Below are 24,304 nucleotides of genomic sequence, written 5' to 3'. Positions count from 1 at the left end.
TATTAACTGTTCCTCGGTGTTACTGAAGAAGAAAGTTAGCAGACCGGGAATAGGTGGGGTGAGGGTGGAACCACTGCTGTGTAATGTAGCACGGCTTCCAGGGATTCTCAAAGAGGGATTCAGAGCCCTAAGGAATAAATCGTTTCCCAGGCAATGATGGTGGGATAGCTCTGCAAATCTAACCGACGAGCCGTCCAAAAAGAGGAGAACATGCTGTATAAGTAGTGCACCTACCACACCCTGACTAAGACATAGAAATAATAAGCAATAAAATCTTGGGGAGTCTCCACTGCAAAAGGGCTCTATAAATCTCTCGCCGTTCGTAGGATTTTTTTCCCAGGGCACTTTGCACAGACGTCGGTACTGGGCCCGTGGCTGTCCACGCAGCAGGGGTGTTTCCGTAGAGAGACACAGGTGCCTTAGATGGGCTCAGGAGAGGGATTCACGGCTCATGCAGTGTCTGGCTGGTCATCACTCCATGTTTGCTCTTCTTTGCATAGAACCCACGACACTACTCAGGCCTATTACTTGAACGTCACGAACCATTTCAGCTGGTCGCCAGTGGAGGTGACCCTGAGCGTGTACACCTCCCTGTGCCAGTACTTCAGCGAGCAGGAGATGAGGTGGAAGACGGAAGGCATCATCCCGTTGGAGGAGACCAGCCCGGATCAGGCGGTGTGCTTAACTCAACACCTGACAGCCTTCGGAGCCAGCCTGTTTGTTCCCCCAAACTCCGTCCAGTTCATATTTCCTGTGAGTAAAAACAGCAGCCCAGACCCTGGAGGTTTCCTGCAAGCTGGAGACATTAATAGCGTGCTGGCTGTTGAATGTGCCTGCTTGAAAAAACAACGTCTGCTTGCCTCACATCCCCCAAAGCTAAGCAGAGCCATGCCTGATCTGTGCTTGGATGGGAGACACCACGCAAGACCGAGGCTGGTGTGCTCCTCTCTTGGAGCTACCTGACAAAGCCACCTCTGAAACTCAGCTGCTGGAGAGATGCACACATACACCCAGACCAGTTGTAGCCATTAAAAATCCCATCACGCTTTTACTGAGTGGAGGGGGGTTAAGTCCCAGTGTCCTTCCGAATTCCGGTTGCATTTTGCTTACCTTACGGGGTTTGCCACTGTTTCAGCTGGACACAGAGTTCTTCACTTCCTGTCCAAAGCTGTCGCATAATTTTGTTTTATACTCCTGCCCGGTGCTCTGTGTCCCAGATGAAGTTCAGGCTTCTCTGGGCGCTCTGTAAGGCCAGGTCTACACTAAAAAGGAAGGTCGAATCAAGAAATGCAATACCAGCGACATTAATTAAATAGCTGGACTCAGAGTACCTTGCTTTGAGTTTCCCCGCCATCCTCACAGCAGGAGGCAGATGGGAGCAAACGCTTCTGTCAGCTTCCCCCGATGGGAACGCCCTCTGAGTTTGATTTAGCGGGTCTTAACTAGACTTGCTAAATCAAACCCCAGAGGATCGATCGCAGCAACATTGATCTTCTGTTTAGTAAAGACATGGCCTAGGGGCCCTCAGTGGGAGCTACAGGCACTCAGCACTTGCTGCACAAAGCCCCAGACAGCTGCTGCGTTCCACTCCAGAGGTGAATGCATTTCAGCAGTGGGCAAAGGGATGCACAGATGCATTATCTGTACGGCACTTAGTGACATCCATCCTACCGGCTCTCTATGTAAGATAAATGTCTTTGTTAATTATCGCTGTTGCCATCAGGAAGGCAGAGAGAGCAGGGCCAGGAAGCGAGGAGCTTGGGGAGGGCAAAGCACCTTTCAATTTCTTTTCTTTTGCGCAGGCGCCTGGCCCGGGTCCCAACTACATTGTCCTGCTGACGTGTGCTGTCTGCTTCGTGACGTACTCCGTCGCCCTGCTGATTGTGCACAAACTGGACCTGATTGACATTAACCGAGTGGGGGTGATTCCGTTCTGCGGGAAGAACGGGCTGTATAAATACGAGATCCTGGTGAAAACCGGCTGGGGCCGAGGGTCAGGTCAGTAGCAGCATCCCGCTCTGGAACGGCCAGCGAAGGTGTAACCTGCACATTAGCTCTGGGAGACTTCTAGGCGCCGCGTCCCGTGGCACAGAACTTTTCTTTGGAGAAGTTGCCCCTAAGAATTGGTGGGTGTTTCTGGCCCTGAACGGGGTTGGTTGACTTCCTATAATCGGGTTGGTTGACTTGCTATAATCGGGGAGCCAGTGTCCTCTCCTAACCCTGTTGAAAGCGCCCACGCGTGTCTTTGAGACATTTTCAGTTCAGGCCCATTCAAGGGGGCTTGGCTGGCGTGACATTAGCAAAGCTTTTGATACGGTCTCCTACAATATTTTTGCCAGCAAGTTAAGGGAGTATGGATTGGACTGTAAGGTGGATAGAAAGCTGGCGAGACTGTCGGGTCCAATGGGTAGTGATCAGCAACTCAATGTCAGGTTTGCAGTCGATTTCTAGCGCAGTGCCCCAAGGGTCGGTTCTAGGACCAGTTTTGTTCAACATCTTTATTAATGACCTGGATGAGGGGATAGGTTGCACCCTCAGCAAGTTTACGGATGACACTAAGCTAGGGGGAGAGGTAGATACGCTGGGGGGCAGCGATAGGGTCCAGAGTGACCTGGACAGATTAGAGGATTGGGCCAAAAGAAATCTGATGAGGTTCAGCGAGGACAAGTGTAGAGTCCTGCCCTTGGGAGGGAAGAATCCCAAACATTGTTACAGGCTGGGGACCGAATGGCTACGTTGTAGTTCTTCAGAAAAGGACCTGGGGATTCCAGTGGATGAGAAGCTGGAGATGAGTCAATAGGACGCCCTTGTAGCCAAGAAGGTGAATGGAATATTCGGGTGCACGAGGAGGAGCATTGTCAGCCGATCTAGAGAAGTGATTGTTCCCCTTTATTCGGCTCTGGTGAGGCCACATCTGGAGTATTGTGTCCAGTTCTGGACCCCCCACTATAGAAAGAATGTGGACGTATTGGAGAGAGTCCAGCGGAGGGCAACCAAAATGATTCGGGGGCGGGAGCACATGACCTATGAGGAGAGGCTGAGGGATTTGGGCTTGTTTAGTCTGCAGAAGAGAAGAGTGAGGGGGGATTTGAGAGCAGCCTTCAACTCCCTGCAGGGGGGTCCAAAGAGGCTGGCGAGAGGCTGTTCTCAGTGGGGACAGAACAAGGAGCAATGGGCTCAGCTTGCAGTGGGGGAGGTCTAGGTTGGAGATTAGGAAAAATGATTTCCCTAGGCAGGTGGGAAGCGCTGGGCTGGGTTCCCTAGGGAGGGGGTGGAATCTCCTCCATCCCTAGAGATTTTTAAGTCCCAGCTTGACAAAGCCCTGGCTGGGCTGATTGAGTCGGGGTTGGTCCTGCCTTGGGCAGGGGGCTGGACTTGATGACTCCTGAGGGCTCTTCCAGCCCTAGGATTCTATGATTCTATGAAATCGGAAACAGGCAGGTGTCAGATACAAGTATGAGCCACATCCCCTGGTCTTCACACGAGAATTGGGGGTTCTGCCCCTTGCCCCCCGTGCCTGTTTCTGACCGGGGCGATGCCCCTCCTCTTGCTCCTTTCTCGGGGATGAGGTGCAATTTCTCCCCCTCGCGTTGGGTTGAAATGTCTCTCGTGATTCCTGTTGAGTTCTGCTCCAGCGGGCCCTGTGGGGCCAGCACTACTTCGGATTCTTTTTGTGCATTGCCAGCTCAATCACTCGCTTTGCTCCGGTCCCCGAGTCTCTTAGGAGCGAGGAGGTGGGAGGCTCAAAGCTTGAACACGTTGGGCTGGGATCACAGCCACAATCGCTAAGACACGTCCTCTTTGGACTTTGAGACCTGAGCAGATCCAATCAGGACGCGCCGAATGGGCGCCGGGAGGGAATGCCACCGTGTCGTGGCTGGAGAGCTGCTCCCATTGGCTCTGGGGCTTTCTGGCAGCAGGCTCCTGCCCCATAACCCTGTCTGGATCCGTAGGGGCGAGCAGGAGGCGTTTAGATGGCCCAGGTGAAACAAGGAGTGTCTGGCAGCTGGTCCCGGGGAGTAGTCAGAGAAAATAAGCCCTTCAGCCACACCGTGGGCAGCCCGTCCAGAACAAACATCTCCTCCCACCAGGATGTCCACAAACGAACATGAGATCACATCCCATAGCAGAAGGAAACGCGCAGAAGCCCATGTATCAATCTGACCTCACAGCTGACATGTCCAAGCTGCGTGTAACCCTGTCTGGGTGGGGGGCCCAGCCGCAGCTTTGCATCCAACCATGTTAATGTCTGGCAGGTCTCCGGGTGGCCTCTCGAAAGGGCCGTTTTCTTGGGTCGTGAAGCTTGGGGGGAGCCCCCTTGGGTGGTGTCTGCAGACCTGAGCCTGCCTGTTCGCTCTCGCCAGGTACCACCGCCCACGTGGGGATCACCCTGTACGGCGTGGACAACAAAAGCGGCCACAGGCATCTGGACGGGGAGAACGCTTTCCACCGCAACAGCCTCGATGTCTTCCAGATCGCCACCGAGCGCAGTCTGGGCAGCGTCTGGAAAATCCGCATCTGGCATGACAATAAAGGTGAGGCCTGGGCCGGGGAGCCTGCGCCCATCCCCGTTCCCCACGGAAGCCGGTGACGCTGTGAGGTCTGGATCAGCTCCCTGGGTCGTTGATAATCGCGCACGGTTTCCGCCCCAGGGATCCTGCGGGAGCCGCCATGCTAGTGGCGGGGCACGGTGCTGGGAAGCTGGTGAGCTCTGAGGGATTAACCGAGAGCCGTGGAGAAGCGTTGTCTGATTGGCCAGTGGCAGGCGGGGGACGCGCGGGCGAGTCCCAGCTCTGCCACTGATTCGCTGGGTTTCCTGGGGAAGGCTCCGAAGGCCACGTTGACAAGAGGGTTCTGATTGGTAGGGCCCAACCAGAGACTGAGGCGGATGTTTTCCAAAGGGAGCCTAAATTGACCTGCAGGCCCCACAGCCTCACCACACAGGCCCGTCAGCCCCGCACTGCAGGGAGGGTCCCACCCTCACCAGGCCCCTGCGAACCCGAGCCGAGGGGTGGGCCCCTGATTTTCACAGATGTCCGTGGTGCCTCGGCTCCTGTAGATTGGGGCTATTTACCTACCTGCGTGAAGCGCTTTGAGGTTGAACGCTCTGTCTCAGGTCGCAGACCACAGCACCCGCAGGCCACCCGGTCCCCCCGGGCTGCCATGTGTGATTAATGAGCATCGCTGGCTGATACTGCTCCCCGTAACTTGTCCCCGGGGCCGTCCCCTCACACTGCATGGCAGTCCCTGGGCACCCGCCCCGCGCTACTTCTCTCTGCTTCCCTCTGCTTAGGACTCAGCCCGGCGTGGTACCTGCAGCATGTCGTTGTCCAAGACCTGCAGACCAGCAAGAGCTACTTCTTCCTGGTGAACGGCTGGCTGTCGGTGGAGAGCGAGGAGAGCGAGGGCAGGGTGGAGAAGGAGGTGTACGCCGCCAGTGAGTGCTTGGCTGCTCGGACATGAGGCCCGGAGCCTGCAGTGCTCGGGGGATACACAGAGGAGGGTCGGGCAGCTCCTGCGAGGGGGAGCTTGCTGTTTTGTAGGGAATGCCAAAAGAGGAGAACATCACGGGCTCCCATGGCAGCGCCCTCATGCTGGCTTCTGCCTGCTACCTGCTCTGGCTTCTTCCCTGTCGGAGCGGACATCACCAAGAGGGAGGCCACAGTGAAACCCCAGCACTGCGGGGAGGGTCCCGGCCACACTACACAGGCCCCTGTCAGCCCCAGCACTACAGGGAGGGTCCCGGCCACACTACACAGGCCCCTGTCAGCCCCAGCACTACAGGGAGGGTCCCGGCCACACTACACAGGCCCCTGTCAGCCCCAGCACTACAGGGAGGGTCCCGGCCACACTACACAGGCCCCTGTCAGCCCCAGCACTGCGGGGAGGGTCCCGGCCACACTGCACAGGCCCCTGTCAGCCCCAGCACTGCGGGGAGGGTCCCGGCCACACTGCACAGGCCCCTGTCAGCCCCAGCACTGTGGGGAGGGTCCCTGCCTCACTGCACAGGCCCCTGTCAGCTCCAGCACTGCGGGGAGGGTCCCGGCCACACTACACAGGCCCCTGTCAGCCCCAGCACTGCAGGGAGGATCCCTGCCTCACTGCACAGGCCCCTGTCAGCCCCAGCACTGCGGGGAGGGTCCCGGCCACACTACACAGGCCCCTGTCAGCCCCAGCACTGCAGAGAGGATCCCTGCCTCACTGCACAGGCCCCTGTCAGCCCCAGCACTGCGGGGAGGGTCCCGGCCACACTGCACAGGCCCCTGTCAGCCCCAGCACTGCGGGGTGGGTCCCGGCCACACTGCACAGGCCCCTGTCAGCCCCAGCACTGTGGGGAGGGTCCCTGCCTCACTGCACAGGTCCCTGTCAGCCCCAGCACTGTGGGGAGGGTCCCGGCCACACTGCACAGGCCCCTGTCAGCCCCAGCACTGCGGGGAGGATCCCTGCCTCACTGCACAGGCCCCTGTCAGCCCCAGCACTGCGGGGAGGGTCCCTGCCTCACTGCACAGGCCCCTGTCAGCCCCAGCACTGTGGGGAGGGTCCCGGCCACACTGCACAGGCCCCTGTCAGCCCCAGCACTGCGGGGAGGGTCCCTGCCTCACTGCACAGGCCCCTGTCAGCCCCAGCACTGCGGGGAGGGTCCCGGCCACACTGCACAGGCCCCTGTCAGCCCCAGCACTGCGGGGAGGGTCCCTGCCTCACTGCACAGGCCCCTGTCAGCCCCAGCACTGCGGGGTGGGTCCCTGCCTCACTGCACAGGCCCCGGTGAGTCCCGGCTGTGAGGTCAGGTAGGTCTGGAGCCCAGTATGGCCCCTCTCCAGAGCGTGGCTCTGACCTGCTCATCTTTCCCTGGGCGCAGGCGAGAGTGAGCTGAGGAGCTTCCCTCGGATCTTCGTGGCCGAGCTGCAGCGGGGTTTCTTCGAGAAGCACGTCTGGCTCTCCACGTGGGACCGGCCCCCCCGCAGCCGCTTCACCCGGGTGCAGAGAGCCACCTGCTGCGCCGCCCTCCTCTCCCTCTTCCTCTGTGCCAACGCCGTGTGGTACGGCGTGGTGGGCGACGCCACGCGCAGGTGGGCTGCCTGTCTCGGCATCACCCAGCCAAGCCTCTGCCCTGGCCCAGCACCGCCCTTCCCCGGGGCTGGCTGCCCTGCCTGTGGAGCTATCACTTCCGTAATGGCTTTCATTTCCCCCAGTGCCCCCCGCCTGCCTTTCAGAGCATCCTGGGGAGCATCCTGCTCAGCCCCCACCCCGACGGGCGTAGTGAAGGGCAGGGCGAGGGAGCAGCCGGGAAGCCGTCCTGCTTGCTCTGAACTCAAGTGCCCTGCGCTGGGCGGGCCCCAGGGGGATTCCTGGCAGGAAGCAGCAGAGACACGAGGCTCCTGTTTTCAACCCTGATTTGTTCTGTGGTTTGGGACGTGGGCGGCTTTTAACAGCCCAGTGAAACGCGAAGCCCCTAAAAATGAGCCTGCGCACGGGCCAGAGCCGGGAAGAGCGGAGCAGAACGGTCGCCTTGAAAGGGAAAAGGGTCCGCACGGGACAAAACGCGGGAGGCTGAGGGGGTCGGAGCAGCTGTAATCGTTTGCTGCGTATACACTTGGCCAGCGCACACTAGCCCTTCGGTTTGGCCAGCAGCACCGCCGGGCCAGAGCCTCCAAGAGGGGCCGGGACCTTTGAGATGTGCGAGGTTCTGTCCACGGCCAAGCCAGTCCCGCTGGTTTCAGCCGCAGTCAGGACCGAGCGACTTGAAAAGCTCTGGGCCGTTGAGCTGGATCCGGGCCGAATTCTGTACGTCTTGCATTCCCAGCAGCGTCTCCTCGACAGAGTGCCTTTTCACAGGGCTTTCCCCCAGATGCGGGCGCCTGTAGCAGAAGGCAACAGAGGCCATGGGGGTCTGACCTTTCTCTCCTTCTTTTCCTGGCCTTCTCTAGTTACGTGGCTGTGTCCAGGCTGATCCCGGTTAGCGTCGACACCGTGGCTGTTGGTTTGGTGTCCAGTGTTGTGGTCTATCCGTTGTACCTGGTCGTTTTGTTCCTCTTCAGGATGGCGCGTAGCAAGGTAACTAGGAAGAAAACTCACTGACTTTCCAGGAGTGCTTGACTCCGACCGCTTTGCTTACCTAGGGCCGGTGTCTGTCCTTACTCCCACCCTGTAGCGTCCGACTGGAGGAGCACAATGGACATGAAAAGAGGCACCCAGTCTGGCCCCTAGCGATGCTACGGGAGCATTCTGTGCATTACAAAAACGGTTTCGCTTCTCCTTTCGCTTATACCTTTGCAAATCAGAAGTAGCCGCTCTGCGGAGAAGAGGGGTGATGGACACAACAGGAATTTTTCTCCTGTGAGGGTCATTAGCACTTTAAATAACTTGTACCTTGCCAGGTTGGCATCAGTGCTCAACCTGTCAATGCTCAACGCTGTGCATTCTGCGGAACTCACTGCCACAGGAATTCACCGAGGCCAAGAAATTAGCATGATTCAACACTGACCGTTTATATGGCTCGCAAGAATGATCTCTCTAGATATAAAAAAGGTTTTCCTGCTGGGCGACAGAATGACATCGTCAGTGTCAACAGGCTCCCTTGGCGAAGCGAAAGTGGCCTCAGAAAGGGGGGTAGGCGAGCGTAGCAAGCAGAGGGCGCAGCCCCCTACCGTTAATAGTGAGAGCAGTTGTAACAGTCAGTGCCCACTGAGTCCGGAGGGGACATGAAGCCTCCTGTGTTAGCCAATCTCTGACTGTTAGTGAGCGGGATGAGACCTAATGTAGATTATAGTTTCCTTTGAACCCTCTGGTCCTGCCCATTGCTGGAGATGGGACGTTAGCCCACATGGCCTCGGGTCTGAGCCAGGCAGGCAATGCCCGTGTTCTGCTTTTCCTCCTGTGGCCGTACGTGGGTTGTATGTGGATCCCGCCAACGCCCAGCTGGTGACCCGATGCTTTGGTGATGGGCTGAGAGATTGGAGAGCATGCGTCCTGCTGGCGGTGGCGGTTCAGCTGTCCGGCCAGCCTGGGGATTATGCAGTGACAGGGGGCTGGACTGGCTAGACACGATCAGGCTGCCCCATTGTGTCCCACGACCAGCTGTTATGTGGTACTCGGGGTCACATGACCTGTAAGCATCAGCCGGCCAGAGCTGCCCCCAGAGGCGTGTGAAAAGCCCACGTGGTGAGGGGCGCCCCCGGTCTTGCTCTCGTTGCCAGGGGACCCGCAGTGCCCACCTTGGGGCTGAGCGGGTCGTGCACCCTTTCTTGGCTGGTGCCGTGCGTAGCAGCAGGCCTAAGCGGCTGCTCGCCGAGCTAATGGATGGGGCAGCACAAGGGGAGCAGCAGCCTGCAGAGCCAGGAGACATGGGGGCGGGATTGTACATTAATTCCCCCCCCCCCTTATCTGCTGCGCAGGTGTCCGTCAGCCACACCCTGACTCACTCGGACCAGCAGTCCTTGGAGATCGATAACTACCTGGACTCCTCCCTCCTGGAGAGCTCCTTCCTCTCCTTCCCCGGGCTCCGGACCGAGGTAAGCCGGCGGCGGGTCTCTCGCCTTCCGGATGCACCAAGCAGGCAGCTCCGAGTGCTCCCCCAGCCCTCCCGGGAGCCATTCAGCCTGCGTCTCTCCCTGCCTGCGCCTGGGGGGGCGCGTGTTAAGGGACGAGCCGTGAGAACGGGAGCTGACTCTGGTGAGGTACTGCCCCGGCCGAGTACCTGTGAGAAGGGAGGGGGAAGGCACACGGGGGGGGGGGGAGAGCAGCATTTTCTCATGCCCCCTCTCCCCCGGCCGGTTCCCAGGCACTTAATACTCCGCATCCATCCAGCGCTTTCTGACGCACATCCCCCCCTGCTCAGCCCAGAGCCCCGGCTCCCCCTCGCCTTCGCCGTTGGGACGAAAGGGGCTGGGAACTGCCAAAAGACATTGGCTGGCGCTGTCACTATGTGCCTGGCTCTCGGTCCTGTGCCCAGATGGCGCAGCTGACCCATCTGCCTGACACCCCCGAAGAGAGCCCCTGGCCTGGCAGAGTTATTTTAGTCCGAACCCAGCCAGCCTGGGGGGTCTGAAACTCCTTCTGCTCCTTCCCCACAGGCCTTCTCCGAGCAAACCAAAACCGATTTGTTCCTGGACGATTCGAAAAGGTAAGCAAGCTGGCGGGGGTTCTGCGTGCCTACGGGCTCCGAGTCTCTCACCGCCGTAGTGTTACAGGCTAGTGAAAACTCTCTCTCACGCCCCCATTCATGGAAGACAGTAAATTGTGGGTTGAAGACTCTGAGGCATCAAGGCCAAATTCAGGTCTGGGCAAAAGGCTCAGTTTTGTTGTGGTTGGTCGTGTGCGGTGGCTCAGGGGTGAGGCGCGTTTGCCAGCTGTATTGCCCCGACAGGCTGCGTTCTGATTGCAGCCAGGGACAGGGGTTCTCCTGGCTTGTGTACGTTGGTTAGCCAGATCCAAGTGCCCGCAGAGAACATGCTCCTGGCTGCTGACCCTGCGCTCGTGCTCTCTGCCTTCCTGGCAACATCCCGCTCTGCTTCCTGTCCTGCAGTCTGATTCGGTGGCACTCCAGCGAGGCCCTGCTTCACTGGCCAGATCTCCTCAGCGACCCCTCCATCATGGGCAACACCATCCAGAAACTGAAGCGGGGACGGGCCAGCCGCCACCTGGGGCTTGAGGTGCCTCTGCCGGCCGAGGAGGACAGCTTGTCGCTTGGCTTGCACCACGGGCAGACCAAATGCTTCTCCGCCTCAGGTAGGGGTGAGGCTGCTCCTAGGCCGGCGGGGTGGGCTTTTCTTCGGCAGCCTTGCTCTCGAGGGTTATTCGGCCTTAGCTCCTCCCTGCTACCCCGGGCAGCCATGCCGGGACGCAGCATCAGAAACCCTCTATTTCTGGCGCTGACGTCAGCGACGCTCCAGGTTCCTGTGTCCAAGACACCAGCCTTGACACCCGTGGCCACTGTGGAAGTGGCGGGGCTAAGATAAGTGTCTGGACTGACAGGTGCTTGGCCTGAGGAGGGTGACTGGCTTTGGCTCGGCTGTGGCCTTTGGCGACTGCAGGGTTGCGCCCAGGGCAGGGTGGTTACCACTGCTGCCCTCGGCAGAGGAGCCCTGCGGTGACACCTCAGGGCTGGCCCTGCGGCTCCCCGCGGTTCAAGGGGGGGCTTCAACCCACCTGGGCTGGAGTGACCCCTGCCGGACGCCTGGAGCAGGCCCTGCCCACAGCGGGTGGGGAATTGCTCCAGTCCCCACCTTCCACATCCCTACTCGCCGCTGCTTCACCCTGCTCTCCTTGGGCCGGAGCATGGGCCTACCCCGGCTCACCCCACACCCGCCCTGTCCCGTGCCACCCTCAGCCCAGCAAGGGCCAGGCTGCACTTCAGCAGAAAAACGCTCCCGCCCGGCCAGGGCCTGCGTTGCCTGGCGCTCTTCCACTGGCGGCCTTTAGAAGCAGAGGAGCTGCCACCGTAGGAGATGGGCAGCAGAGAGCAGACCCCTTTGCTGTCACTGCCTGGCCCGGCTTCGGGCCTAGTGCAGCCCAAGCAGCCACCGAGAGTTGGGCCTTTCCTGGGCAGGCGGATTGGTCAGACACTGGCCCGGGGGCTGCTGTCGTTCCCGGGGGGCGAGTCCACTGGGGCCACGGGCACTACCCCGCTGTCCAACCCCTGGAGCTAGCGGAGAGTCCGGATTCCACCATGACCTGCACGTCCTCACGGGGCACCAGCCTCCTCCTCGCTGCCGTGACCCCAGAAGAGGGCGCTCCCCGATTTGGGGCTCCCTCTGGGCACCCCAGGAGGGTTGCACTGGGCACAGGAGGGATGCCATGGGGGGAGGCTGGCGGTGGCTGTGCAGGGGGAACAGGGGAAGACGAGGGGGACCCCGTTACCTCACCGTTGTGGACGCTGGCCTGAGGCCCTCCCCTGTTCCACAGAGTGGGGCTGGGAGCAGGCCTAGCCGAGCCCGTACTGGGGAGAGGGGAGAGGCGCTGGTTAGTGCTTGGGCTCCTAACTGTCCCGCCCTCCTTACCCCCCAGATGAGGATCTCATCCGGCAGATCCTCGCCGACGGCGCTAGCGGCATTTCCCACCCCCAGGAGACGGGGCCTCATGCCCGAGCCGAAACGGACCTGCTCTCCGGCCTGTGAGTATGCAGGAAAGAGGGTAGCGAGCACTGCCTGGCCCCCTCCAGAGACGGGGGTGACAGATTCTGCCTAAAAGTGGGGGGAATGAGGCCCCTCCCCTGCCCCCCTTGTCTCCCAGGGCCCGGCTGAAACAGGCGCAGGGCTGGGGCCCTTCCATCTACGCAGCATGCAAGGGGCCCCCGCCCGTGTCCCTGCTCCCTGTAGCGGTAGCTTCCCCCCACTGCCCGTGTGGCTCTTACCCCAACCCGGCTCCAGCTGCCGGTGTGACCGGGGTCTTGGGGGACCCAGAGCTGCAGCCAGGCCCTGCTAAGCGCTGTGGGAGAAAGCGTGTGTGTGTGGGGGGGAGGGGGTAGGGGGCTGGCTTGCGAGCAGTCCAATCCACTTCCAAAATTGGGAAGGCCTCGTCCTGCCCTGTTCAGCTGCCCCTGGCAGGACAGTCGCCTTGTGCTGCAGCAGCCTTGTGAAATCTGGCCCTGGGACCCTGGCAGGCGGCTTCGGCTGCCCAAATGCTGCGAGCAGCACTGAGCGTGCACCATGACCAGGGGAGCTAATTCGCCACAGGGTTGCCTGAGGCTGGTGGGAGAGGAAGCGTCTCGCTGCTCGGGTCCAGCCTCTTCTCTGTCAGGCCCCTCCGCACGAGGCTGCTTCCTGCCAGGCCCGGGGGTCCGCTGGAGCGTCTCTGGCAAAGCAAAGGCGGGGCGACGCCCCATGCTAAGGGCATTGCTTTGCCCCGGCAGCTCCTCTGTGTTTGGGGAGAAGACGGAGACCATCATGCTGCAGCGGCTGAACGAGAAAGGGCAGAACATCCCAGCCCCGGCCAGAGACGTGAGCGGCTCTGCCAAGTCGACGTGGACAGGTACGCGGCGAGGCCAGCTCCGGTGTCAGGGCCCCGCACAAAGGACCTGCTCTCTGGAACCGGGAGGGCAAAGAAAGCTCAGATGTTCTGGCGATGGGCGGGAGGGGATGGGCGGAGAGACGTCCCTGGTGGGTGCCCCTTCCTGGAGTGCGAGGGGCATCCCATTCTGCAGCTCGCTGGTCTTTGCCTTGATGTCCCTTTGGTCTCTGGGCTCTTGTGCAAATCACCATAAACCCCCCTTCTGGGAAAGCCCTCCCCCCGCTGGTTGTGCTTGAAGGCGTCACCGACCGTACGCGACGACAAAGCCACCGCTCCCCCTCCCATGTTTCCAAAGCACATTTTGGCCGTGAGCTGATCGGACCGGAAGGTGGGGAGTGCCCACGTGTCACCCCCGGGGAAAAATCTCAAATGAAACCTTGAGCCAGTTAGAGGGAGATGGAAAGGAGACGTCGTGCCGCGATGCGTAACGTGGGCAAACCGTCCACGCCTCCTCCCTCCAGCCCGGCTTCTCTCATGGTGGGGGGGCGGGGAGCTGAATGGATGGCAGATGTGGTAACGGTTCCTTGGCTCCCCACCTACGGGTCCTGGTATGGCTTGCTTAGCTCGAGAGTCCTGCTTTCAGATGCCCCCCAAGGATTTCTTGCACTACAGCCTCAGGGCAGGAAGCTGAACCCGGCGCTCTCGGGCGATGAAAGTCCCTCCTGTGGTCTTGCCCGAGCTACTGGAGAGTCCGATTTGGATCGACTCGGTTTAAGCAGCCCCTCCAGGACTGGGGGCGTGGAGGCTAAGCAGCCGGTTTGGAGAGCCGGGCCTCCCAGGGGCAAGCAGGTTGAAAGGAAGCATGTAAAACAATTGTTTAAAAATGTAACCACTCGATATCCTCGTGCGAGGCCGGCAGCCAGCCCCCGCTGCCTCCTGGCCCCGCTTCCGCGGAGCTGGCTGCCCTGCAGGCTCTGCAGTATACTGTCGATCCCACAGTGCGGGTGACAGCCGGCTCCCAGGGTGCCAGCGTGCAGCTGTAACGGAAACTGACAAGATGATGCTTATCGCTTAACGGTTTAAACGGTTACACTTCTGCATCCCTAGTTCCACACCTCACAGGGCCGCCTTTCTCCTCCTCCGGTGAATGGGTCTTTCGGGTGACACAAGGCGTGACTAGGTGTTAAAGATCCCACGGGCCTTTGGGAAGATCTGATGTGCTAGGGCCAGTGTCCGGCTGAGAACAGCCGCCCTTCCCCACGTGCACACTAGACAGGTGGCTGCTGCCCCCACTCCTCCAGGGGCACGAGATACTCGTGTGTTCTGTACAGCGTAGTCGGGGGAGGGACCGGAGAAATGGGGACTGTCCTTAGGAAGAGCACCCAGGTTTCTGCCGGCTTTCGTCTCTGGTGGGGCTGGCGCGTGCTCGGTCCTGCCAGTTTCCAGCAGCCCCGGGTGGGGTTTCAGCCCCCTACTTTGCTCCCCGCAGTTGTGGACCCCGGGTTCCGGAAGCGCCTGCTGCCGCACTGGTGCTCCTTCCTAGCTCACGCCATCAGCCTCCTGCTCCTTGCCACCTCCATGGGCGTCTCGGTGTGGATCGGCGTGGGCTTCAGCTCCAGCGTGGCGCTCATGTGGCTCATCTCAGGGATTTTCAGCTTCCTGGCGTCCTTCCTGGTCTGGGAGCCTCTGAAGGTAAGCAGGGTGCGGGAGAGAAGGTGCAATCCCTCCCAGGGAGTTGAAATTGCTTCATGGCCTGTGGTTTCCAGAACCCACCCGTCTAGGCGGCGCCGCTGTCTGTATCCGGATCTGTAACTCGCTCAGGTCCGTGGACCGTGGGAAAAGCCCTGAGGGAGTGGGCACCGGCAGGCCGGGATGTGCTTAAATCTCTCTGCTTGTGGCCGGGGAGCATCCGTGGACGTTACAGAGCTGCAGACCGTCACGGTGGCGCGTCGGGAGTCCCGCGTCCCGCACAGGGAAACACGGGTGCCCCCGCCCCCGAACAACTCGATGGCCAACACACCACAAGTGGCAGCAGCCAGACAGGGCTTCCTTCCGGGAGAAACCCATTAGCACAGCCCCATAGTTGGAAGGTGCCTGGAGCCACGTCAAGGCTGGCCCCTCTATTCAAGCTCCCCTTCCCATTGGGAGCAGAGAGGCTGGTTCCCAGGGGCTTTGTGTGGGGGGGGGCTGCCACGCGGGTGTCTTACGCGCATGGATGTCCCGGGTCACAGGTTCTGCTGGAAGCCCTGTACTTCGCACTGGTGGCTAAGCGCCTGCACCCGGAGGAAGATGACACGCTGGTGGAGCAGCCCTTCGTCGAGCACGTTTCCGAAAAGATCAACAAAGTCCGACCTCCGCAGGGGTTTGCCCTTTTCCAGGCCAAGGAGGAGGCCCGGAAAGTCAAACTGCTTCACAAGATGCTAAAGGTAAAGGGCCTGGCCAGCAACCTGGCTGCCAGGCTGCTTGCCAGTTTGATGAGCTAGTAAGTTTGGTTGCTAAAAGCGACAGCGCTGAGGTAATACACTGGAAGGCATTTGCCTCGGTACCGCTCTGCGCTCAGATGACGAGCCTACAAACCCGTACAATTAACATGACGTTAAAGCCTATAAAGGCTCACAGCCCATCACAAAGTTCCTTTGAAAGCTTGGCCTCTAGCATCACCACAGGGAATTTAAATACTTCCTCTTGTTTGGCTCACAATAACCAAGTGTGACAAAATAGGCAGCAGGTGTAAAACAATACAAAGGAAGTTTTTCTTTACTCAGCGTGCAGTCAACCTGTGGAACTCCTTGCCAGAGGATGTGGAGAAGGCTAGGACTTTAACAGCGTTCAAAAAAAAGCTAGATAGATTCATGGAGGTTAGGTCCATCAATGGCTATTAGCCAGGAGGGTAGGAATGGTGTCCCTCGCCTGTTTCCCTGGAGATGGGTGATAGGGGAGGGATCACGTGAGGATTACTGGCGCATCTGGTATTGGCTACTCGATCGATTAAGGGCACTGCCGCCTTTGAAATGTATGTTGCAAAGGTGGAAGAGCCGCGGGGAGCGTGGGGTGAGTGGAAACTCAAGCAGCCCCCCGCTGGCCTCATGCTCCCTGCTTTTGAAATGCACAAGAGCTCCGCAGGGAACATAAGCAGCCCCCCTGTGCTCCCTGTGGCACTTCTGCTTTTGAAACGTAGCAAGAGCCCTGAGGAAACACTGCCAGTTCCCTGCCCCCCTCCCCATGGAGACGGTGCTGGAGGGAACTGGTTTTTAAGCCTGCTCCCCCCCTTGCTGCCTCTCTCTGATGGAGGCAGCAAGGGGGGAGAGGGGAAAGACGAGTCTTACCTCCCTAGAACAGCGGTCCCACCGCACTAGTTAGAGCTTCTCAGTTAGCAGCGGCTGTGGCTGTGGCAGCTGCAGCTCAGAGGTGAGGACACAAGCGCAGGGGCGGATACAAAATGTCGTGTCCACGTAGGGGTCTGAGGATCGGCTGAGGAGGACAAAGCCAGGCAACCTACTGTGTGGTGAACACAGAGGCCTGGGGGCGCCTCTCCAGCCGTTGGAGGCAGTTCGAAGGCGGGAGGGATGGACAGAGCACGGGGCTGGGACCCAAGAGATGTGGGGTCTCCTCCCGACTCCGCCACTGGACTGCTGGGGGACCTTGGGCAAGTCCCTTCCCAGCTCGGTGCCTCAGTTTCTCCATTGGCACAATGGGGATGATGAACCTTAGCTACCCGGGGTGCAAATAAGCAGAAGTTTCTGCTGGGACAGGAGTGGGGAGGCCTGTGAGACCTCCCTTAGCCTGGGACGCTCTTGGTCTTCCCCTCCCCTTCCATTCCACGGGGGAGGGGAGGGGAGGGCAGTACAGCAGCCCGTGGGGAAAGGAGCAGAACCCCCGCCCTGTCCCTGGATGCGGCCGCTCCGCAGAAGGGCCTGGGCCCACAGCCATGCCAGCGCGCCGGAGAGGAGATTGGAGGGGCAGCCGATTCCTCCTGTTGTGTTCCGGCACGCCGTCGCGGCTGAACGTGGCGTTCCAGAGCATGCTGCCTCACCTGCTGTCCGGCTGCCCTCTGCAGGAGAGCGCGGTGGCTGGGAAGCACGCAGTCCGAGCTAGGGGGCGGAGTTGCAAGCCTCCAAGGGATGGAACAATTTCCTCCCCTTGGGGTCCGGCGCTTTGGCGGCCGACGCGTTCCCCCGCCGTGATGGAAACACAGCCGCTCCGGTCTCGTGCGCGGGACAGCGGCGCGGGCCGCCTGCATTAGGCAAGGCCCGGGCAGTGCCTGCAGCCTCTCCCTGTGAATACACCCAGCTCTGCTAGCCCCCTCCCCCCCTCGCGTCGTGCTGAACGGGGCAGTCTCCCTGCACGCAGGAAGCCACGCTGCCAGGGCGCTATGCAATCTGTGTTCCCCCGAACACGTGGAGCTGGGCTGGCTGGCGGGAGGAAACAAATTGTTCCGAGGCCAGGGGCCGGGGTGGGATTCTATTTACCAGCAGCTCCGCAATGGAAATCAACAGACCAGGAAGTGTGGGGCCCATTGCTGCTTCCAGTGGGGGGGGCCTTGCTATCTGAGGGGAGCAGGATCCGGCCTGGAGACTCAGGAGAACTTCCTTCGTGTGCTCTGCAGCCTGAGGGAGGCACCGTGCCCTGGGCTGTGAGCAGCCCCCTGACGGCGTCTCTGTTTCCTGCTTGCCAGAATTTCCTCATCTATATGCTGTTCTTGCTGGTGACGCTGCTGACCAACTACGGCGACGCCTCCCGCCATGGCAGGGCCTTCCTCCTGCAAAGCTCCATCAAGCAGCAGGTTGGCGGTGAGGAATTCCTCCGCATCAAGAGGTAAGGGCATTGGCGGATCGCCAGTGGGAGGCCAATTGGAGCAAACGCTCCTGTCGAATTCCCTCACTCCTCCCGACTGTGAGGTGTACCGCTGCTAGCTGGAGCTGCCCTCGTCGTTTGATTTAGCGGGTCTTAACTAGACCTGCTAAATCAAATGCCAGAGCCACTGCTTGGAATGAGTTCCGTCCTTGTCTCAGCCCTCTCGGGTTGCTCCATAGCCAAGGGAGACTTGGAAAAGTCAGAGCCAGCGTCTGTGTCACAAAAACTTACAGAAACCCTGGTTCACGATGATCTAACTCAGGCGCGATCCCACTGACGTCAGCACGGTGGCACTGGTTGAAAAGTGGTGTGAGAGCAGACTCAGCTCCTCGTCACAGAGGGACTGGGCTTGTTTGCAGGGCACTGGCCAAGGAAAGGGGCTTGTATGGATGGCACCCCCCTCACCGAAGGCCTCTTGGCACCACAAGAATGCTGTGAAGTGGCTTCAATATAAATGAGAATCAGGCTTGACAGATTTCTGTGGGGTGCTCGTTATGTGAGGTTGATGCGGCAAGAGGGAACATGTAGGCCAGGGGCCTCCGACCCACAGAACAATCAGTTGGGGGCCGCACACAAGTGAGAAGCAACAACAACAAACAAACCCTCACTGAGGTGGCCCCCACCCAAAAAGGAGAAAGACGCTTCCCACGTTCCCCTCGCACGTCAGCCTCGTGGATTTTGTGTGCACCCACCCCATGGGAGGGGGAGTACCAGGGGGGCTGCAGCACCAGTGCAGACTCCCCAATGCTGGGGGGGGGGGGAACCCTGAGCCTTGTGGGCTGGATCCAGGCAACCCCAGGCCTTAGGTTCCCCACCCCTGGTGTAGTGGGATGAAACTGAGCAAAGGGAGAAATTCTCTCTGATGGCCAGAGCACGTTGGCTGTGGCTAGTCTCCCAAGTGGGAGAAGCCTCGTTTCTCCGCCCATTCAGAGGGAGGCTGGATAAAATCACTGGGGTCTGTTCGGTGTCGCTCAGCCTTCTGTACGGCTCTCCGGGAGGGGGCTAGCATTCCTTGGAGAGTTTATACAGCGCCTCAGAACCAGAGCTGGGGGCAGGGCGGGGCTGGCGGAAATGCTGCTTCTGCACTGCCCGGATGAACTTCCCTCTCGTCTCCCCCCCACGTGCGCAGATCCGACGAGTTCTGGGTGTGGCTGTCGCAAGCCTTGCTGCCCTCGCTCTACAACAGCCAGCCGGGGCGAGGGAGCCGCAGCGCCACGCTGGGAGTGCCGCGCCTGCGCCAGCTCCGTCTGCGGGAAGGTGCGTCCTGCGTCCGGCTGTCGCTGCGTCCGGCCAGGGGAGCAACGGCGCCTCACGAGAGAGGAGACAGGGAGGGGTTTCCAGCGGGACAGAGCTGAGAGGTGGAGCTCGTTTTCTAGCTTCCCGGGAGCCAGCGGGCACGGTGCTGGTCTCCGCCGAAGTCCGGCTGCAGGTTTGCCCTGGGTTATCCTTCGGCCCAGGAATGGGGGTCAGGTGCTTTACAAGAACCGAAGACCCAGGCCCTGCCCAGTTTCAGACAGGCTACTGAGGGTGGCCGTCAGCCGTCAGGAGGTGGTGAGCCCGGGAACACAGTCACACCCCTGAGCCTCGACGCCGTTGATTTTGCCTCAGCCCAGGGGCTCAGTTAAGGGTGCTGCGTTTATGAACGAGTCCGATGGACGTGCTTCTGTCTCGAGGGTAGGGGAAGGGGGTAGAACGGAGGGTTTTACAGACGCCGGAGGAGGGAGAAGATGGCATTGTTCCCATGGCCACGGGATGGGTCTCCCTACACCCGGCAGCAGTGACCCCCGGTGGCTGGGTCTGGGGAGGAGCGCCCCCTTCCATCACTCACCCCACAGCCTGTCTCGCGCTCCAGAATCTGAGTGCTAATTCTTCGTGACTCAACCCTCCGGCCACGACACCATGTAGCTTTCCCCTTCCAAGTCCAGTGGACAATCTCCCCGGGTACCATCCCAGAGTTTTCTGTGATTCCCACTTCCCCAGGGGCAGGTAGGGGAGCCCGGGCCGGCCCCCTACTCCGGGTTGCAGCCCAGAGATGTGCCAACCAGCGACAATGCTCCGCCTGTTTCCAAGCCCTATTGCTCCTGCCCTCTGCTCCTTCCTGCTTCTCTTGCCTTTCTCTGTGTTGGGCCCACCCTGGGGTCCTTCCGCTTCTAGCTTTGTACTGGCCCAGCCTGCCGCTGCTCAGCTGAGCTTCACCTTCCATTAGCGCTTCTCTCTCCAGCCTCCTTCTCCCCCAGATGGTGTCTCCTCGGGTCCTTGCCCCTTCCCCGCTACCTGCCCCCCTTCGGGGGGAGCGAACAGCCCATCACAGCCCGTCTCATGTCTTGTCATTGCCATGGTAACACATCACGAGCCTCTTTTCCGCAGAATGCCTGGATACTGTTCACGATTTCCTCGGCGGGACGGATGCCCCCACGGCAGCGAAGACCTGCACGTCCGCCTCTAGCAGCTTCAGCACGGGCCATTATGCGGTGGGCTGGGAGAGGGTATCTGTCAATCTGACCCAGTCTTGGTCCTACTCGCCGCCTGACCTCGCCGGGTACGAAGCTGCCTGCTCCACACGCGCGTTTCCTGAATGCGGCCGCAGCGTTGGGTTCCAGCGGTCGTGCCAGTTCGCCCAGCCGCGCCCCATGAATGCAGCAGGCCTGGCGCGGGTCTGCCCGCCTGCCCGCGGGCCGGATTCCCTCGCAGTCTGGTGTCCACCATGCGCCTTAGTTGTCGTTTTGTGGCATGCAGGCGGCGTGGAAAAGAGTGGAGCTCTGAGCGTGCAGGCGAGTGCCGCCGTGAGGCGCTTTGCCAATGCAGAGGGGGCACGCACCAGGGGACCGATCCTTCCAACCTGCTCTTTAAGAGCAGGGGTGAGTTCCCGAGCCAGTTAAAAACCCAGCAAGGGAAGCGTGGCACAGTGGTGGTAGCTCCCTGTTCCTGCCAGCTCGAGGGGTGCAGGAAGCAGCCATAAAGCCTGGGTCTCTGCTCGGTAGAGCTCCGGTTCTAGCGTTTATGGGGCATTTCTGGGGGGTGTGTTAGGAAGGGAAGGGAGTGGACATGGGCCTGGCTTGGGCCATTTCAATTAAGACCCTTTTCGTTTGAAATGTCTCACGCGCCCTGGATGGATTAAACTTAAACCCGCCCCTTCCCGGAAGCCCACATGCAACGGCGGCTCCTTTTCTTTCGCAGCGTCTGGTACTGGGGCGCCCTCTCGGTGTACGACAGCGGAGGTTACGTCCAGGAGCTGGGAGCCACGCTGGCGGAGAGCAGAGCCCGGGTGGACTATCTCCAGCAAAACAACTGGATCAACAACATGTAAGCAGCCGAGGGGAGGCCTGACTTTGGCTGTGATTTGGGAATGGTCCCGAGCCCCCTTCTCTCACCTGCATTTTCAGTGCAGGTCGTTGAGGTGCCTCATGCCAAACCTACAAGCGATTGGAGCGGGTCCGGCGGAGGGCGACAAAAATGATTCGGGGGCTGGAGCACAGGACTTGGAGAGGCTGAGGGATTTGGGCTTGTTTAGCCTGCAGAAGAGAAGAGTGAGGGGGGATTTGAGAGCAGCCGGCAGGGGGTTCCACAGAGGCTGGCGAGAGGCTGGTCTCAGTGGGGGCAGAATGAGGAGCAATGGGCTCAGTTGCAGGGGGGGAGGTCTAGGTTGGTGATTAGGAAAATCTCTTTCCCTAGGAGGGTGGGGAGGCACTGGGAGGGGGTGGAATCCCCATTCCTAGGGGGGTTTAAGTCCCAGTTTTCCCAAGCCCTGGCTGGGCTGACTGAGTTGGGCTTGGTCCTGCTTTGGGCAGGGGGTTGGGCTGCCGCCGGACAGGACGGTCACCTTCCCCCCGTCTGACCTGGCGGCCGCTTCTCTGTCCCGGCAGGAGCAGAGCGGTCTTCGTGGAGCTGACGCAGTACAACCCCAGCGTGGACCTGCACGCCGCCATCACCCTGCGGCTGGAGTTCCCCGTGGCGGGGCGAGCCGTGGCCGCCATCGCCGTTGGGCCCTTCCCCCTGCTGCGGCTCAGCGGGGGAGTCACGCTGCAGCTTGTCATGATGGTCAGTCCAGCAGCTTTGCTCCTCTCCAGCCGGCCTGGGGAGAGGAATTCAGGGCACCCCAGTTACAGGCTTCTGCAGGCCCCCGAGCTCAGAGTCCAGGTAGTGTTGCACGCCCAGTAGTCCTGCTCTGTCACACGGCTCGCGGGGGGAGTTACCTCACCCTGCTCTGCTTGCTGCCAGGACCCCGGTTCCAGACACACCCAACTGTTGTGCTGTGGGTAGGTCTGTTGAAGGATCCACTTTTCCTCCCCACCCCGAGGCCGATTGTGCTGTTGGCTCAGAACAGTCACCTCCGGCACCCATGACTCCAACTCACTGGCTGACGCTTCCCCCTCCTGTTGCTGGGCCCGGCGACGGAGACTGGCCTGCCCTAGCCACCCACCATCTTACCACTGTTAGTCCAAGAGCTACAGGCACGGACCTTCTCCCTGGTGGAGGAGTGTTCCTTGGGCGGGAGAGGGAAAAATGTCTCCTCCGGCAGAATCCCAACGTACGTCACCTTCTCCCCTCGTGGACAAGGCCCGGGCACCGATGGGGGACACTTTGGGGCTGTGGCATGGGCAGGGTCCTTTGACAGGCAAAACCCAGCAATCCCAGGATCCGCCAGCAAGGCGGAGTTTGTCCTAAGGCACCGGGGGAGGGTCCTGGAGCCTTATGCTTTGATCTACCCCAGCTTGGGCAGGCCCGCACGGTCTAAGCCAGCGGTGGGCAACGTGCAGCCCAGTGCGGTCCTGTGCGTGGCCCGCGAGACGTTTTCTTCACTCGTGCCCACACGCAGCGGGGCCAGAGTCCACTGGTTTCCATCCACGTCGGGTTTTTTCCTCCTGACATTACTAAAGTGACGCACACCGACGATGAGAGCCGGGCGCTCCCTCTGCGTCCAATCACAGCGCTGCTACGGTTCACTCGGCACCGCCCACAAATGCTAGGGACACACGAGCAGTGAGCACAACTAGCCTATCGCGGGAGCCCCCTGCGATACAGGAGAGCCACTCATGCGACCCACTCTCTAGCCTAGGTTGCCCCTCGCTGGTCTCACAGGAGCTCAGCACACGGCTGCTCGAAGGCAAGGCCTGGCCGAGTAGCTCCCTAGGCTGGGAGCATTGTGCTGATAGTAAGGTGGGCCCTCAGAGGCCAGAGAGAGGAGGGGGAGCTTTGGCCCACTAATCACCAGCAAGTCAGCCCTCGCAACGTCCCGGGAGCTCACGGCCAGTAGTAGGGCCCCCTCTCGCCGTCACGGGGCAATGGTGCTGCCACCGTGATGGCCGTCTGACAGCACCGCCATTCTGTAATTGCCACCCGGGCTCACAAGCACAGCCCCACTCTGGCACCTTCTTCAGAATATTCCGAACGTTTCCCACAATGTTCTAGCCTGCACGTTAAGGGAGTATGGATTGGATAACTGGACGGTGAGGTGGATAGAAAGCTGGCTAGATTGTCAGGCCCAACGGGGAGTGATCAATGACTTGATGTCAGGTTGGCAGTCGGTTTCTAGCGCAGTGCCCCAAGGATCAGTTCTAGGGCCGGTTTCGTGCAACATCTTTATTAATGACCCGGATGAGGGGATGGATCGTGCCCTCAGCAAGTTGGCGGATGCCACTAAGCTAAGGGGAGAGGTAGATACGTTGAAAGGCAGGGATACAGTCCAGAGTGACCTAGACAGAGTAGAGGATTGGGCCAAAAGAAATCTGATGAGGTTCAACAAGGACAAGTGTAGAGTCCTGCCCTTGGGACGGAAGAATCCCAAGCATTGGTACCGGCTGGGGACCGAATGGCTAAGTAGTTCTGCAGAAAAGGACCTGAGGATTCCAGTGGATGAAAAGCTGGATATGAGTCAACAGGGCGCCCTTGTAGCCAAGAAGGTGACTGGCATATTCGGGTGCACGAGGAGGAGCACTGACAGCAGATCTAGAGAAGTGATTGTTCCCCTTTATTCGGCTCTGGTGAGGCCACCTCTGGAGTATTGTGTCCAGTTCTGGGCCCCCCCCTACAGAAAGGATGTGGACGTATTGGAGAGAGTCCAGCGGAGGGCAGTGAAAATGCTGAGAGGGCTGGAGCACATGACCAATGAGGAGAGGCTGAGGGATTTGGGTCTGTTTAGTCTGCAGAAGAGAAGAGTGAGGGGGGATTTGAGAGCAGCCTTTAACTCCCTGAAGGGGGTTCCAAAGAGGCTGGAGAAAGGCTGTTGTCAGTGGTGGTAGATGAGAGAACAAGGAGCAATGGGCTCAAGTTGCAGTGGGGGAGGTCTGGGTTGGATATTAGGACAAACGATTTCCCTAGGAGGGTGGGGAAGCGCTGGGATGGGTTCCCTAGGGAGGGGGTGGAATCTCCATCCCTAGAGGTGTTTAAGTCCCGGCTTGACAAAGCCCTGGCTGGGATGATTGAGTTGGGGTTGGTCCTGCTTAGGGCAGGGGGCTGGACATGATGCTGGACCTAGGATTCTATGATTCTATGAATGAACTCT

At 60.1% G+C, this 24,304-nt stretch overlaps 1 protein-coding gene across 1 annotated transcript in view; it reads left to right on the top strand.

The window, feature by feature from the left end:
• PKD1 (polycystin 1, transient receptor potential channel interacting) overlaps positions 1-24,304 on the top strand; it is a 150,010-nt gene that overhangs the window by 119,531 nt on the left and 6,175 nt on the right. Inside the window, exons 25-42 of the mRNA XM_075899843.2 lie at positions 501-753; positions 1,803-1,998; positions 4,365-4,535; positions 5,294-5,437; positions 6,860-7,070; positions 7,929-8,055; positions 9,396-9,512; positions 10,074-10,123; positions 10,526-10,728; positions 12,007-12,112; positions 12,851-12,969; positions 14,438-14,640; positions 15,180-15,374; positions 17,624-17,763; positions 18,932-19,059; positions 20,170-20,341; positions 20,980-21,105; positions 21,666-21,840. Coding sequence (XP_075755958.2) covers positions 501-753; positions 1,803-1,998; positions 4,365-4,535; positions 5,294-5,437; positions 6,860-7,070; positions 7,929-8,055; positions 9,396-9,512; positions 10,074-10,123; positions 10,526-10,728; positions 12,007-12,112; positions 12,851-12,969; positions 14,438-14,640; positions 15,180-15,374; positions 17,624-17,763; positions 18,932-19,059; positions 20,170-20,341; positions 20,980-21,105; positions 21,666-21,840 — 2,836 coding nt within the window. The remainder of the gene's footprint in view (positions 1-500; positions 754-1,802; positions 1,999-4,364; positions 4,536-5,293; positions 5,438-6,859; positions 7,071-7,928; positions 8,056-9,395; positions 9,513-10,073; positions 10,124-10,525; positions 10,729-12,006; positions 12,113-12,850; positions 12,970-14,437; positions 14,641-15,179; positions 15,375-17,623; positions 17,764-18,931; positions 19,060-20,169; positions 20,342-20,979; positions 21,106-21,665; positions 21,841-24,304) is intronic.

Source organism: Pelodiscus sinensis, chromosome 15 (assembly GCF_052426305.1).
Source record: "Pelodiscus sinensis isolate ZL-2025 chromosome 15, ASM5242630v1, whole genome shotgun sequence".
NCBI classification, from domain to species: Eukaryota; Metazoa; Chordata; order Testudines; family Trionychidae; genus Pelodiscus; species Pelodiscus sinensis.
The sequence above is the reverse complement of the archived record's forward strand: the minus strand, read 5'-3'. Positions and strand labels throughout refer to the sequence as shown.